The sequence below is a fragment of the Ranitomeya imitator genome, chromosome 3, assembly GCF_032444005.1.
Source record: "Ranitomeya imitator isolate aRanImi1 chromosome 3, aRanImi1.pri, whole genome shotgun sequence".
Classification (NCBI taxonomy): Eukaryota; Metazoa; Chordata; class Amphibia; order Anura; family Dendrobatidae; genus Ranitomeya; species Ranitomeya imitator.
The window spans coordinates 231,449,562-231,461,752 of NC_091284.1; the positions used below are offsets into that span (position 1 = coordinate 231,449,562).

The window sequence follows — 12,191 nt, forward strand, 5'->3', positions numbered from 1 at the left end:
CTGAACGGCACACAGCACTATATGGCAGCTATGGGGCAGTACTGAACGGCACACAGCACTATATGGCAGCTATGGGGCAGTACTGAACGGCACACAGCACTATATGGCAGCTATGGGGCAGTACTGAACGGCACACAGCACTATATGGCAGCTATGGGGCAGTACTGAACGGCACACAGCACTATATGGCAGCTATGGGGCCATAATGAACGGCACAGAGCACTATATGGCACAGCTATATATGGATCATCTATGGGGCAATAATGAACAGTATGGAGCATTATATATGGCACAGCTTTATATGGAGCATCTTATGGGGCAATAATGAACGGTATGGAGCATCTATTTTTATTTTTGAAATTTACCAGTAGCTGCTGCATTTCCACCCTAGGCTTATACTCGAGTCAATAAGTTTTCCCAGTTTTTTGTGGCAAAATTAGGGGGGTCGGCTTATACTCGGGTCGGCTTATACTCGAGTATATACGGTAATCCCTACTACACCACAGTATTCTGTGTACATCATACAGTGACAGTAAGCTGCTAATCAGTGCTGGGGATGGGGTTGGCCTAGCAGGCACGCAAGACCTATTCTGGGCAGTGATGATCTCCTGGTGATAAAACACTAATTGCATTGAAACAACAAATCCCTCAATCAGTGTCTCAGCCCCTACCTCATACTGCCGTTGGATTACATTTTGAGAACCTGCTGACATATTCCCTTTAACATTTCTTGCATTTTCTAGAATGCAACATTTAGTAAAATTTTGGGGTTAAACTCCCCAAGACTAAAAGGATATAGGAAGAAAGGCACACAAGTAGACAGGTGAAGGTGATAACACAGGTGCCTTAGATGTAACCTATGATAGAATATTTTGCCATATATACGCAGATTGTACACAGTACGCAAAAACTATAAAGAGTTGGGAAAGGATTAGTTTATTATAAGAACTGTGCATTATACTAGGGGACTTCATTTATGTGTCGCTGACAGGTTAGTGAAATATCCATATAGGTAAGGGTTCATTAGTTAAAATTGGTCTCAAAAGGTATCATGTCAAATGCAATGCCACCCGTTATAACAGGGGCAAGGCAGTTATCATGACTAGTGGTAATCACAGGAGAGGGAGGCTTACTTGGTCTGTTTGTCAGGGGTCTGTTAGAAATAAACTGGGCGTCCTTCATAAAGCTCCAGCTTGAACATTTGTCATTTTTTTTAACTAACAAGACATCTTAATTGAGAGCTTGAGCCTCTTACAGAACCTCCAAATTATGTCCCGGGAACCTGCGGGAATCTTTAAGAGGCACTCACTTTTTGTTTTCTGGGTGGACAAGTTCATTAGTCTTGACATAAGAGATGACCACGTTTCTGACATCACTCGGAGTTAGCAGGTCACCTTTTCTACAAAAAAGCAAACACAAAAAAAGAAAGAATTATATGTGGCCATTCCAAGCAAGCGTCACAATCCACTACAGCTCTTCTCTACATTTATACAGTAATATTATTATTCATGAAGCATTGAATCTAGATCACGTGAAGTCATTATCCTCATCTATTCCTCCTTGGTCAGGCCTCATCTGGAATACTGTGTCCAGTTTTGGGCACCACATTTTACAAAAGACATCAACAAACTGGAGCAAGTTCAGAGAAGAGCGACCAGGATGGTGAGCGGACTGCAATGTATGTCCTACGAGGACTAATTAAAGAATCTGGGAATGTTTAGCTTGCAAAAAAGAAGGCTAAGAGGAGAATTAATAGCTGTCTACAAATATCTGAAGGGCTGTCACAGTGTAGAAGGATCATCATTATTCTCATTTGCACAAGGAAACATGAGAAGCAATGGGATGAAACTGAAAGGGAGAAGATACAGATTAGATATTAGGAAAAAACATTTTGACAGTGAGAGTGATCAATGAGTGGAACAGGCTGCCACGAGAGGTGGTGAGTTCTCCTTCAATGGAAGTCTTCAAACAGGCTAGACAGATGATTTAGTGAACCCTGCATTGATCGGGGGTTGGACACGATGACCCAGGAGGTCCCTTACACCGCTCACATTTTATGATTCGATGATTTTATGATACTTAGTCAGCAAAACTTTATTTTTAAGGCATAGTTTGTACTGGGGAAAAAAACCCAAAAACATGCGTCCTGTGGAGGGGAATGCCATAAAATTAAAAAAAAAAAGCATTACGTACCTGTTAAGTCCCCCATCGCAACAGCAATCCTGCCAGTCATTGTTGGCCTGTGATTGGCTGCAGGGGTCAGAATGCCATCACTGCATCCAGGTAAACAAAGATGGCCAGGGAGCACCAGACTGTCAGCAATGGAGCAGCAGAAGACTTAACAGGCAAGATATTTTTTTTTAGCATTTTATGACATGCGCCCCCCCCCACACACACACACACACTAACACTTGTTTTCCATTTTGGCTAATTGTTGGAAATGAGATCCTAGCCTCTATTATCCAGAAAGTGGGGGCAGTTGCTGCAGTACCTCTTCTTTTCAACCATTTGTGAGGTTTGACATGCTACTGTCTCTCTTAATGGCTCATCGAGAAAAACCTGCCAGCTCAGTGGATAATGTACAGAAAATGTACAGAAACAGCAAACAAAAAGAAAAAAAGACTAAAATGATGCAGTTGCAATGTAGCTGCAGTACTAGTCCCAGCAATCGTTCTAGTGACTGATGGACCCTTAAACACAATGATGGAAGATTTTTATTATGGATATTGCTGGAAATACCCTTAAAGAAAATCTGCCACCAGATTTTTGCCACCTAATCAGAGATCAGCAAAATGCAGCAAGAGACACTGATTCCAGCAATGTGTCGCTTACTTGGCTGCTTGCTGTAGTTTTGGTTAAAATCAGCAGGAGATTATCACTAGAGGAAAGTAAACCTGTTGCCATGAAGTTCTCCATATTCATGAGCTCTGTATAATCCCAACCCCACCACTGATTGGCAACTTTCTGCCTATGCAAAGTGAGGTGTGGGCAGGGCTATACGGAGCTCAGCATTCACAAAACTGCTAGACTTGCAGCAGAGGAAACAGTGATTTCATCAAACCTGCAGCTAGCAGCCAAGTAATTGATACATGGAATCAGGATCTCTGCCCTTACATCACGATTCTCTCATATGGGGTAGCAAAAACCTACTGACAGATTCCATTAAATTTAAACCAAATCTTTCCATAGAACTATAAGAACTGGGCTGCAGAAAATATATCATTTGTTCACAACACCATTGCCCCACAATGAAAAGGCTATAATGCCATCTATACCTCTCCTCTGCCCATATGCACAAATAACAATGACCGCTTTAAAAATATATTTACCGTATATAAACGAGTATAAGCCAATCTGAATATAAGCCGAGGCACCTAATTTTACCTTAAAAAAAACTGGGAAAACTTATGGACTCGAGTATAAGCCTGGTATGCATTGTCCCCTCATCCTTAACCTGGTATACATGGCCCCATCCCTATCCGTGTATGTTTGGCTCCATCCCATCCTTGTATGCATGGCTCCATCCCTATCCTTGTATGCATGGCCCCATCCCTATCCGTGTATGTTTGGCCCCATCCCATCCTTGTATGCATGGCTCCATCCCTATCCTTGTATGCATGGCTCAATCCTCACAGTGTCTTGTTCCGGTGCCAGCAGCTGTTTTAGGCCGGGGTCACACTTGCGAGTGCAGCGCGAGTCTCTCGCATCAATACAACCGGCACTCGGGACTGGAGCGTGCGGCTGCATGTATGTCTGTGCAGCTGAACGCTCCGGTCCCGAGTCCCGGCGGCAGTGTCGGGTATTGATGTGAGTTTCTCACATTGCACTCGCAAGTGTAACACCGGCCTTATGCTTGTAAGCAGCGCATGGCTGAGCACAAGCAGAGCACAGCTGCCGGAATATTCACCACTCCCCACGCCGGAACTATGTGCGTGGAGGGCAGTGAATATTAATTAGCGCGCACAGTGTCCGCCGCCGGGCGGTAACGTGTACCACTACTTAACAAAAATGAATATTCACCTCTCTCCACGCCCATGGGAGTGAAGAGAGGTGAATATTCGTCTCTCTTAAGTAGTGGCACACGTAACCGCCCGGCAACTGCAGGACCCGGCTGCTGAGGCTGACATTGTGCTATTACAGAGAAATGAATATTCATTGCCAATGCAGTGAATATTCATTTCTCTTTAGCAGCAGGCACTGTAGTTAGCTAGTTAGCTGCAGCAGCAGGCTCCTGCCTCCTGTAACCCGCTACTCCCCCTCCATCTTCTGGACACCTCACTCGAATATAAGCCGAGGGGGGCATTTTCAGCACATACAAAAATGTTATGAAAGACTTGGCTTATACTCTAGTATATACGGTAATCTCCTCTTACGAATGAAGCGATTAACTTATTCTAATAATCCTGAACATGTCAGACCAAAGAACGTATCACTTGGTAGATTCTGCCTCTTACTTGTGGCCCGACTCCTGGAATAGAGGCAACATCTTGGCAGATATGCCATACAGGGAGATGATCTCAGGCGGCTGATACAAGGGCTCTACTCCACCACCCATGTCTTCTGCTAAAGCAGGCGACTCGGAAACTGGGGCGACAAAAGATCTGATGCTGACGAGAAAAGCAAAATGGGAAAAATTAGCATTTTTTGCAACAACAAAGTAGTAATATACACTCTATGGGATAAAGTATGGAGACCTACATAATACACTCACAGAAGATCTTATGATATCCCATCCTAAACTCTTAGGCAGTAATATGGAACTGGTTTCCGCAAGATTTTGGAGTGTGTCTATGGGAATTATTGCCCAGTCATCCAGAAGAGCATTTGGTATGTCAAACACTGATGTTGGATTAGAGGGCCTGACTCACAATCGCTGTTCTAGTTTCATTCCATTGTTGCTCAATGGGGTAAGGTTCTGTAAGGGCTAGTAAAATTATTCAACACCAAACTCACATAATCATGTCTTGGCAATGATCCAAAACATCTTGATATGCAGAAACGTTAAAATTTTCAATCACTGGGACTAAGAGGCCAACCCCTGGAAAACATGCCCATGCCATCATTTCCCCACCATTGCTCCATAGTTTAGTGGCGTCATGCTTTACACCACTCCTTCTAGCACTTGGAATTGTGCTTGGTGACATAAGGCATGCAGCTGCTCAGTGATGGAAAGCCATGCCAAGAAGCTCCTAGGGCAGAGTTTTTGTGCTGATATTACTCCCAAAAGAGGTTGGGAATTCTGCAGATATTGAGTCAGCAGAACTTTGGCAACTTTTAGCCACTGTATGCCCCAGTAATTGGTTTCCACAACCGCTATCAAACCTCTTCAAAAAGTGTTAAAAAAGTGGGCCACACTCTGCTCTACAGCAGCTGAGGAGTGTAGAATGATGTTCTGCAGAACTCTATAAAACTCACTGCAGCTGCTGAACAACCCCTTTATGCTCAAACACAAAGCACTCGAGAGACACTGCAGTACCAGGTATGGCCACTAGTATGGAATTAATGAAAGGGTTGTAGCGTTTGCAGGTACATGAAAGTCCCATGATTATGTTGATTTGTGGGGGCCCTGGAAGTTGGACTATAACATTATTGAACTATCCTAAAAAGAGAACATTAATGTTATAGTCTTGGGGAAGCTATAGAAAGTGCTAACTTCATACTTACTCTGGGTGTTTCCAGTCCACCTCCACAATGCTCTCCACTCCTTTACTGAGCTCCTTTACCTGCAGGATCTTACGCTGCTGCATAACCTGCAAGAATCTGGACAGCTGGAAGAAGGACATGGTACAGATTAGGAGGAGGGCAAGCAAGATGGCCACTTAATACATCAAATTCTGCAGGAGTTCATAAGGCTGGGAGAGGATTTCTAATATATGATGTACAGATTGGCCCTTTTCTGTCTCCAGGGCCACATTGTCATACTAAACCAATACGAGAGAAGCACTAAAATTTAAAGCGGTGTTACCTCCTGTGACATTTATGGCATATCGAAAGTATAATATCTGATTGGTGGAAGGAGAATTTGCACCTATCTGCACTCTAAGGATCTGTGCCCACGATGAGATTTATGTGCAGATTTTCCCTATAAAATTGCATTAGACATGGAAAACCTGCATGTACAGTTGTGGCCAAAAGTATTGACACCCCCGCAATTCTGTTAGATAATACTCAGTTTCTGCCTGAAAATTATTGCAATCACAAATTCTTTGGTATTATTATCTTCATTTAAATTTGTCTTAAATGAAAAAACACCAAAGAGAATGAAGCAAAAAATTGATCTTTTCACACAAAACTCCAAAAATAGGCCAGACAAAAAGTATTGGCACCCTCAGCCTAATACTTGGTTGCACAACCTTTAGCCAAAATAACTGCGACCAACTGCTTCCTGTAACCATTAATGAGTTTCTTACAATGAAGTGTGTTTTGGGTCACTGTCCTGCTGGAAGACCCATGACCTCTGAGGGAGACCCAGCTTTCTCACACTGGGCCCTACATTATGCTGCAAAATTTGTTGGCAGTCTTCAGACTTCATAATGCCATGCACACGATCAAGCAGTCCAGTGCCAGAGGCAGCAAAGCAACCCCAAAACATCAGGGAACCTCCGCCATGTTTGACTGTAGGGACCGTGTTCTTTTCTTTGAATGCCTCTTTTTTCTCCTGTAAACTCTATGTTGATGCCTTTGCCCAAAAAGCTCTACATTTGTCTCATCTGACCAGAGAACATTCTTCCAAAACGTTTTAGGCTTTTTCAGGTAAGTTTTGGCAAACTCCAGCCTGGCTTTTTATGTGTCAGGGTAAGAAGTGGGGTCTTCCTGGGTCTCCTACCATACAGTCCCTTTTCATTCAGACGCCGACGGATAGTACGGGTTGACACTGTTGACACTTCTTGATGACACTGCGCACGGTAGACACAGGAACATTCAGGTCTTTGGAGATGGACTTGTAGCCTTGAGATTGCTCATGCTTCCTCACAATTTGGTTTCTCGAGTCCTCAGACAGTTCTTTGGTCATCTTTCTTTTCTCCATGCTCTATGCGGTACACACAAGGACACAGGACAGAGGTTGAGTCAACTTTAATCCATGTCAACTGGCTGCAAGTGTGATTTAGTTATTGCCAACACCTGTTAGATGCCACAGGTAAGTTACAGGTGCTGTTAATTACACAAATTAGAGAAGCATCACATGATTTTTCGAACAGTGCCAATACTTTCGTCCACCCCCTTTTTTATGTTTGGTTTGGAATTATATCCAATTTGGCTTTAGGACAATTCTTTTTGTGTTTTTGCATTTAAGACAAATTAAATGAAGATAATAATAACAAATAATTTGTGTTTGCAATCATTTTCAGGAAGAAAATGAGTATTATCTGACAGAATTGCAGGGGTGTCAATACTTTTGGCCACAACTGTAATCCACACGACTGTATCAATAAATACTGAGAAGTATCAAAAACAGCTTTATTTCAAGCATGACATACCAACCAGAGAGAAACCGCACTCAACGAGATAAAAACGCACTCAAAAGTGCAATCAAAAAAACAAAAGTAACTTCATTTATCTAATTGAAAAAACACAGAAAATCTGCAGGTAAAAAATCTCACCAAATACTCTTCGTGGGAACGTACCGTCATGGTACAGTCAGAGAGTATTGGATCAGGATTGAAAAATAGATTTTGCTCCCAAATCCACATCAAAAACTCTATGAATAGGTTTCCGATTGAATCGAATAGCTCCTTTAGTGCCCACAGAGCTTTTTTCCAAGTCATTTTTAACATTCCCCAGTAAAACCAGTAGGAAGCATATTCACAGAGTATTATAAGCAGTTTTTATGTGGATTTGCAGTAAAGTCATCGTAAAAAAAAAACTGTGTGAATAGGCCGTAAAAAGAGGTCATGTCTGCTCGTGGCTCTACAATAAATGATGAGTTTTTTGCTTACTGCCTAATGTTTCTGAACTCCCATATACTACAATGGAGTGTGAGAGACAAAGAAGACCACCTGTCTAAGTCACACACTACTTTCTGGAGTGCCAAATGGGTAAAGTCCCCCCATCCTCCTTTCGCTAGAAGGGAATCTGCAAGGCATGGTGGGAGCTATAATTTGAGTCATATTTGTACACCCATTAGCGAGATTAATAACAAAAAGATGTCATGGATTTTAATATCTGAAGTTGTCTTTTCGCAAAACGTTCTGATGAACAGAGCAAGACTAGATTCTGGTTACCATACCTTTTTGTAACTGGACTTCTTTATGTCCACTTGCTGTCCTTCAGGGCTACAAAGTAAATCAATTAACAAAAGTGATGTATAAGGCTGGAATATAAAAAGGTAGAAGAACGATTTCTGGCTTTGAATACAGCCCGTGCCGAGGTCTTTGACTCTTTAGGCCACTGATCCTATAGGAAGGTAAAGCCAGATTAGGCCAACCTTAAAGGGCTAAACATGATCTTAAGAGTACAGTGGGTACGGAAAGTATTCAGACCACTTTAAATTTTTTACTCTTTGTTTCATTGCAGCCATTTGGTAAATTCAAAAAAGTTAATTTTTTTCTCATTAATATACACTCTGCACCCCATCTTGACTGAAAAAAAACAGAAATGTAGAAATGTTTGCAAATTTAATAAAAAAGAAAAACTGAAATATCACATGGTCATAAGTATTCAGATCCTTTGCTCAGACACTCATATTTAAGTCACATGCTTCCATTTCCTTGTGATCCTCCTTGAGATTGTTCTACTCCTTCATTGGAGTCCAGTTGTGTTTAATTAAACTGATAGGACTTGATTTGGAAAGGCGCATGCCTGTCTATATAAGACCTCACAGCTCACAGTGCAGACCAAATGAGAATCATGAGGTCAAAGGAACTGGCCGAGCAGCTCAGAGACAGAATTGTGGCAAGGCAAAAATCTGTGTGCAACATATAATCCCTTTAAAAGCTAGATTTTATTAAATTTAAAATATAAAAAACTCCAACCCAATGTGTGAAAAATGTGTTTAACACACAAACATAACCTAGGTTGCCCTAGTATATCCCTATATTACCCTGCCTATCTGTGGAGGTTGGCACCCTAAGATACGATTGTTTGGTGCCCCAATTCCGCGGCATCTATCCCAATCTGTCCTTAATAGACCCTGTAGCTAATGCAGGTGGGAAAACATATAGCTTTTGAAAGAAATGAATAAGATTGCAGGGAAATATTTAGACCAAAATAACTAAGGTAAATACATAGCAAACTTCAGGGTATACTAGAAAGCATAACTTTTGATAAACATAATATCTCACATGTAAAGCGCCATGGAATAAATGGCACTATAACAATAAATAATAATAATAATAACCCTCTGTTAGAACAGGAAATAATGTCTCTGTAAAAAGACATGCAAACACCTTCCATAAGCTGTGGTCCAGTGTACAGCTGGCTGATCCGCAAAGCATGTGTATGGTTTACATAGATAATTTACTGATAAAGGTCATACAAATAATGAATGGGTTGCCAAGAAACAAGGGGACTTATCCCATCCAGAAAAATTCGCTTTGACGCGTTTCCCCATCCATGCGGTTCATCAGGAGGTCCGCTGTGATCTGTGTTATGCCACAAAAAGGAGGTGCCCAGATAGAGGAAGCATACCTGACTAGTCTATGTAAGGCGGCGTTATATATTCCGCCAAACAAAAGGAGGGCAATCAACATTGCGGATGCAGTACCCACCTGTGTGAAGAATTGGGTCTCTCCATAGGTCCGTCCATTAGTCAATTATCACTGCAGCCCTCCACCAGTTGGGCCTTTATGGCAGACGGGCCCGACGGAAGCCTCTCCTCAGTGCAAGACATATGAAAGCCTGCATAGAGTTTGCTAAAAAAAACACTCCCAGACTATGAAAAATAAGATTCTCTGGTCTGATGAGACGAAGATGGATCTTTTTGGTGAGAATTCTAAGCGGTATGTGTGGAGAAAACCAGGCACTGCTCATCACCTACCCAATACAATCCCAACAGTGAAACATGGTGGTGGCAGCATCATGTTATGGGGGTGTTTTTCAGCTGCAGGGATAGGATGACTGGTTGTCACTGAAGGAAACATGAATGCGGCCAAGTACAGAGATATCCTGGATGAAAACCTCTTCCAGAGTGCTCTGGACCTCAGACTTGGCGGAAGGTTCACCTTCCAACAAGACCATGACCCTAAGCACACAGCTAAAGTAACAAAGGAGTGGCTTCAGAACAACTCTGTGACCATTCCTGACAGGCCCAGCCAGAGCGCTGACCTGAGAGACCTGAAAATGGCTGTCCACCAACGTTCACCATCCAACCTGAAGGAACTGGAGAGGATCTGCAAGGAAGAATGGCAGAGGATCCCAAAATCCAGGTGTGAAAAACTTGTTGCATCATTCCCAAGAAGACTCATGGCTGTAGTAGCTCAAATGGGTGCTCCTACTCAATACCGAGCAAAGGGTCTGAATAGTTATGACCATGCGATATTTCAGTTTTTCTTTTTTAATAAATTTGCAAAAATTTCTACATTTCTGTTTTTTTCAGTCAAGATGGGGTGCAGAGTGAACATTAATGTGAAGAAATGAACATTTTTTAATTTACCAAATGGCTGCAATGAAACAAAGAGTGAAAAATTTAAAGGGGTCTGAATACTTTCCGTTCCCACTGAATACTCAACTTAAAAATGGTTGGGATACCTACAAATCAATTTATAAAATACTTTCTTTATCTAATGAAATTGATTTATTTACAAGTAAATGTTTTGCTTAGGGTAGAAAAAAATTAAATAAAACAATTGTTGTTTTCTGCAGAGCTCTCTGAATCATACCATGTCAGTCACTTTTCCAAGATATGAATGTGTCATCAGTGGGGGAAGAAGAGATAAAGAGGCAGAGAAGATATGCTGGTCCAGTTTTAGCATTTTCTCTCCCCACAGGGTAGGGATTCACAGCTACGCTGTTCAGTACTACTGAGCTCCATGCTGCTGCTTCTCTCTGCTACACAGAGACAGGCGAGCAGAATCACCATTTCTCTGGGTGCTGTGTACTGCACACATCATAGCTATCACTGATGTTTTCATTAGTACTATTTTGGGATATTTACCATTTTTTCACCTGGTTTAATTACATTTTTGGAGAGGTTAAAGAAACCAAAAAAACAGCAATTTTGGCATTATTTTCCCACCAAAATCCACTGTAATAGGTTAATTTATAGATCTATTTTTATAGGTGGAGTCCTTACAAACCTGGCAATAAAAAGGTGTGGAATTTTTTTAGGGGGTCAATATGGTAAATACTGTATCTTCCTATGAGAAGGTGGTATATAAAAATAGATACTGTCCTGAAAAAATTGATAAGATATGGAAACCTTGGTTTGATTCCCCTTTGGCCCACATTAGCCCCAGGTGATGAGTATTCTCTCATGATAAAGTATGTGATATTTGGTGCATGACATGGGTGGCTTGTGATTTTGGTCACGATAGTAGACCCATCGTATTTTAAGGGCAAAATTACTTTTGCCAGACAGCATTAATGAGCAATGAGAAATGCTGTTTGGTCTTTATTTCTACAATGTAACCTTGTTATGCTGCATAATCTTCAATAAAAACAGTTATTATTTTCTCATTGTTTTATTTTTTTCAAAATGAATAAAATCTGTAAACTTTTTTTTCCTATTTTTTTTTTTTTAGTTTTAGTCCTACTATGGGCATCTAACCAATTGTATAATACACTGGAATACTTCCTTCTTGCCGTTCATTACACTTGTCAGTTTTAGACTGACAGGCAGCTACTTGGACCCTGCCTCCGACAGGCCATAGTAGGCTATGTCCATGCAGACTTATACCGGAAATGATGTCAGTAATCAATGGTTCTCCTTACACTGGTCACCATGATGTACACGATATATATCCTTTATAGAGCACAAACTAGACCTTGCTAATGGTGGCTATATACATCACTAAGTATTAGATCTAAAGGGGTTCATGCGATTCTGCGCCGATAGTCTATTGTTAATATTACCCTTAAATATGTGACCCCCAATGAAAGAACTCACCAAGAGGAGAAAAGATGATTTCGCAGGAAGGTGCTTGTAAGCAGGGGAAGGTCCGACTTCTTCACTTTGTACCTCAAAGCATGGAAGAAGCACTTGTTTAGTAAGTTGTCCATGGCTTCTGTAGTGAGATAAAGGAAAATATCTTCTG

General features: G+C 41.5%; 1 protein-coding gene across 2 annotated transcripts in view; it reads right to left on the reverse strand.

Moving 5' to 3' along the window:
• Positions 1 to 12,191, reverse strand: part of EIF2D (eukaryotic translation initiation factor 2D) — a 62,915-nt gene that overhangs the window by 15,980 nt on the left and 34,744 nt on the right. For both annotated transcript variants that reach the window (XM_069756265.1, XM_069756266.1), the window contains exons 7-11: positions 12,044 to 12,161; positions 8,228 to 8,273; positions 5,665 to 5,768; positions 4,455 to 4,607; positions 1,310 to 1,399 (exon numbers count right to left, since the gene is read on the reverse strand). In XM_069756265.1, coding sequence (XP_069612366.1) covers positions 1,310 to 1,399; positions 4,455 to 4,607; positions 5,665 to 5,768; positions 8,228 to 8,273; positions 12,044 to 12,161 — 511 coding nt within the window. The remainder of the gene's footprint in view (positions 1 to 1,309; positions 1,400 to 4,454; positions 4,608 to 5,664; positions 5,769 to 8,227; positions 8,274 to 12,043; positions 12,162 to 12,191) is intronic.